This window comes from Vombatus ursinus, unplaced genomic scaffold, assembly GCF_900497805.2.
Source record: "Vombatus ursinus unplaced genomic scaffold, bare-nosed wombat genome assembly UNPS02014931.1, whole genome shotgun sequence".
Classification (NCBI taxonomy): Eukaryota; Metazoa; Chordata; class Mammalia; order Diprotodontia; family Vombatidae; genus Vombatus; species Vombatus ursinus.
The window spans coordinates 227,791-232,435 of record NW_020954709.1 but is presented as its reverse complement, the minus strand read 5'-3'; the positions used below and the strand labels follow the sequence as shown (position 1 = coordinate 232,435).

At 31.9% G+C, this 4,645-nt stretch overlaps 1 protein-coding gene across 2 annotated transcripts in view; it reads right to left on the bottom strand.

Annotated features, from left to right (window-relative positions):
• The window catches only part of LOC114029385 (DBH-like monooxygenase protein 1), a 113,520-nt gene that overhangs the window by 79,392 nt on the left and 29,483 nt on the right, over positions 1-4,645 (bottom strand). For both annotated transcript variants that reach the window (XM_027843784.1, XM_027843785.1), the window contains 3 exons: positions 4,321-4,467; positions 925-1,092; positions 704-787 (listed from right to left, as the gene is read on the bottom strand). In XM_027843784.1, coding sequence (XP_027699585.1) covers positions 704-787; positions 925-1,092; positions 4,321-4,467 — 399 coding nt within the window. The remainder of the gene's footprint in view (positions 1-703; positions 788-924; positions 1,093-4,320; positions 4,468-4,645) is intronic.

Sequence of the window (4,645 nt, the reverse complement as noted above, 5' to 3'; positions counted from 1 at the left end):
TTGTGGCTAGCACCATGCTGGACATAGAAGGTGCTTAAGTAGTATTTGTTGAATGAATGTTTACTTAGCTGCTACCCTCTTGGGTGGAATGTACTAGGAAATATTAGTGCTCTCCTTCAAGTTGACGTTATTGTTACCTCACTTGATGAAATGGTTTACTTCCCATTACGAAAAACAAAACATGCACATACGCACACAAACACATAGATACTGTAACTGTTACACTTCTTTCTTAGAAAACTTTTTATGTCTGGTATGTAAGAGCAAGATCTTAGAGAGATAAAAATATAACATTTAAAGTGATAGTATTTTCTGAGATTTACAAAATTCGGTGAAATATAAGTCAGTCATTATTTGGCCAAACTAGTTCTATTTTTTACACTGATCCACGATTCAAAGTCCATATGATTTCACCCAGGTTTGACAAATTAAAATATCCTTTTCTATTTATTTGCTATACTGAAAAGGACATTCAATATAGAGCCAGAGGACTTAGATTCATGGCTTTGCCATCTATCACCTAGCAACCTCAGACAAGTACTTTAATTTACCTAGGCCTCAGTTCACTAAACTAGAAAACAAGTTAGAGATGACCTCTAAGGTCCCTTCTAATTCAAAATACATGAGTCCATGATACTTGCTTAAAGACAAAAAATTGTCACATGTCAGCTGGCTGAATTTAATCTGTGAATAGGTTCCCTACCTTTATCACATGATGCTTTTCCTGGAACACAGGTATCTTAAACATTTGGCACCAATATGTCGTGCCTTTATTTGGAATCGGCACCTGTCTTAATAGAAGGGAAAGGAAATATGAAAGTCAGACAACTTTCCCGTGTAAACAAAAGCAATTGGTTTAGGAAATACACTCCATTCCATCAAAGCTTTTGTCTCAAAGTAATATGTAACCCCAAAGAGACTTACGTTTTTATTTCTCAAGTCAAAGTATGGTAAGGCTGTGGATAAAATGTTGTTTTTCTCTGGATTCAACAATTTCAGACTCTTGGTTCCCCGATTAGATCCATGGTATTTAGGTCCTGATTCACCAATATCTTCATGGTGATAGGCCCATATCACTCTCACTGTGCTTTCCTAAAAAAAAGATCACTTTATGAAAATGAGTTTCAGACAAATCCTTTCCTTACAGCCTACAAAAACTTTGAATATCTTTATAAACTGATTATGAAATAAGCAGAACTGGGAAAATAATTTGCAAAATAGCAATAACATTATAAAGATAAAAAACTTGGAAAGGTATAGGAACTCTGATCAATGCAGTAACCAACTATGATTTCAGAGGTCCAATGATGAAGCACACTATCCACCTCCTGACAGGGAAGTGATGGATTCAAGGTGCAAAATGAAATGTGTATATATATATATATATATATATATATATACACACACACACACACATGTATATATACATATATATGTATATGTATACATGAATATATACATACACACATATATTATATATATATTATATACATATATATGAACATGGCCAATGAGAGAATTTGTTTTATTTGGCTATGCACATTTTTTTCATGGAATTTCTTTTTCTTTTCTTTTTTGAATGAGGTAGAGGTGGGATAGAAAGAAAACACATTTCTGTTCTTTAAAAAATAAAAGACTTGTTTTAATAAAAGCCTTTGTCTTAGAGAATTGCATATGACAGTGAACAGTCAAGTAACTTGTCCAGGGTCATATTGACGGTATGTATTAAAGGTGGAAATTGAACTTCCTGACTCACAGACCAGCTTTCTGTTCACTGCTTCTTGGAAGATGATGCAACTAATCCCAAAATAGAGTGCTAGAGCAATTAGCCCATGTCATTGGTTTGATGAAAAAGACAATACTAGATAATTTTGGCATAACTATCACAATGCATACAAATATTCAAGTTGAGAAGTACACAGATCACATTTTTGCCCAATATCATGTGTAACTGATCATTTTGGGGAGAAAAACATCCAAATCACTTTTAATTTCAGGACTTCTCTCTGTTCTCACAATAAAAAGATCATGCAGTTAGTATACCACCCATCATTGAAGTTCCAGATAAGTTTCTAAATGGACGAAGTACTCATTGACCGAACACAAATGGAGCCATAAATGAGATATTGATTTGTTGGTGTATGTGTATAATCAGAGACAGCTAGATGGATAGAGTGCTAGGCTTAGAGTCAGGAAGACTCATCTGGTCTCTGACACTTACAGCTGTGTGAGCCTGTGCAAGTCACTTAACCCTGTTTGCCCCAGTTTCCTCATCTATAAAATAAGCTAGAGAAGGAAATGGAAAGCCAGTCCAGTATCTTTTCAAAGAAAACCCCAAATGGAGACATGAAGAATAGGGCATACTGAAAATGACTAGACAACAATAATAAATATGTATAATCATTTTTGTAATACAGGAAATTCTATCAGTTTGAACATTTGTGACTTGAGACAGCCCAGGAAGGTCAAATAAGTTTCCTGTTTTGAACCAGCAAGACTGGCCAAAGGAAAAAAGCAAGTGCTCAGACCACCCACACACAGTTATATTACTACTGACAGCTGCTTTGTCATAACAGCTTTGAAAGGAAATACAAAAATAAAGCTTTTTTTCCTTTAAAATATTAACTGTATTCCTTCCCTAACAAATAGAATTATTGTGACTATTATTTCAATATTAGACCATGATTACACTCTGTAGTTCATGAAAGCAATCTTGATCACGCACGTATTTTTTGTTCTATTTTGATCTCTTCTTAATTACGTCTGTAATCAGAATCATTTCAAAACATAATTATCATTTTAATATTTTAATTTACTAAATGAAAGAAAGAAATATTTTGTTCTTAAATATAGACGTTAGAGGTTCATCACCAGAGTAGCCTCAGGTTGATGAATACGGGGGTACCTAAGCAACTCATAAAAATGTGTAGATGGATTGTTATCAGTGTTGGTAGAGGGAATACCTAAACCAATGAAATCAACAATCTTTAAAAAAATATATAGGGATAGAATTAATTCCAATATAATGTGGTGTTTTCTAAGGTATCACATAGTCCATCTTCTAAGTCAAAGTTTCTTAAACTTTGGACTGTGACTTTGTTTTTTGTCTGATATTCTGATAACTGTATTTCAATACCCTCACAAAAAATTTAAGAATCTAAGAATCTCAATTGCACATCTTTAGAGGGTTTAAATTATCTCATTCATTTTAATGATATGGAACCCAATTAAAAAAAGATTAGTATCTCTTTATCATAAGACTAAGGGAAAAAGTAGTTATAAATCAATTTAACTATGAATTTGAACTATGAATTTAACTACCCATATTTAATAATTTGATAATTACATATTTCCTTACAGAAATTCTATTTCTATGCATGCAGGTCATTATTTATTCTTGAAGGATATGCTGGAATAAATTGAACTATTGCAGGTCTTATCAAGCTAAGAAAATTTCCACTAATAACCTTTCAATGAATCATGTGTCCATGACCAGCCTAGCTAAATGTGGAGATTTATAACCAGAAATTTTTCTGCCAGGTGATAATGATGTTTTGTCCACAACAACTCATGAAGCCTTCTACTGAGACCTGGAGGGGTTTTGATTTATTTGATGAAATAAATATCAATGTAATAATCATAATAATAAATATATTAAGTATTAAATTATTTTACTTTACCAATTTCATTGCCTCAAAAACTTTGATTCTTTATCTATTCTTAAAGAATAGAAAGGTATAGTAAAATTTCAGCTTTCACAGACTGTATCATAACAGTTTTGAAGTACAATACATATTTTGATATTTTGTCTTAAGAAATGCCTTTACTGTAGCTGAAAGAATTTCAGGTGTTTCCCAGTTGATTTCTAAATTTGTATAAGGTTCTTTTATCCATTAAAAGAAAGCTGAAAACACACATGTTCCACAGAGAAAGTTGACTCATAGCTTTATAATTCTTTAGAAATTACATAGAGGAATAACTATTCTCTGAGATTTTATTATTTGAAATTGATTGTATAATTCACTTAAAAAATAAAAGGAAAGATAAAATTAGTTTTTTTGTTAATTTAACAAATAAATTTATTGCCACTATTTTTCTTAATTATTGCTTATGTCAGTCCTATTAACACTAGCAGCTGAAATGTATTAAATCAAGTGGAAATACCAAATTCCATAAGATATTCATTTTTTAAAAATATGAACTGAATGTGATTTTGTCTTCAAAATTCATATGTAGGGACTTGGTGCTTCCAGATATAACATAACATTCATTTCAATGATGCAAATATTTATAGATAAATTCAGATTTAAATCTTCTTACCGTTATGGTTTTATCATTTATGTCACAAGTATGTAGCTCCCTGGTAAATTCAATTATGGTGTGTGTACTATTTTGCATGGCATATTCTAGATGGTAATCCTGTTGGGGATCCTTCTTCAGTTCTCTATTTATATCTGTAAAATAATCCTGCAGAAAATACAGAAAAGGAAAAAAAAATAAAATCTGATTGCTATGACCTGAGAAATGAACTGAACTCAAGAAAGTTTGCAGGATTTAATCTAACAATGGTTATTAGCAAAAATAAATCAATAAATAAATAAATCTTCGAATGAGCCTCCTCTTCTGGCTCCTTCCGGTCGTATGA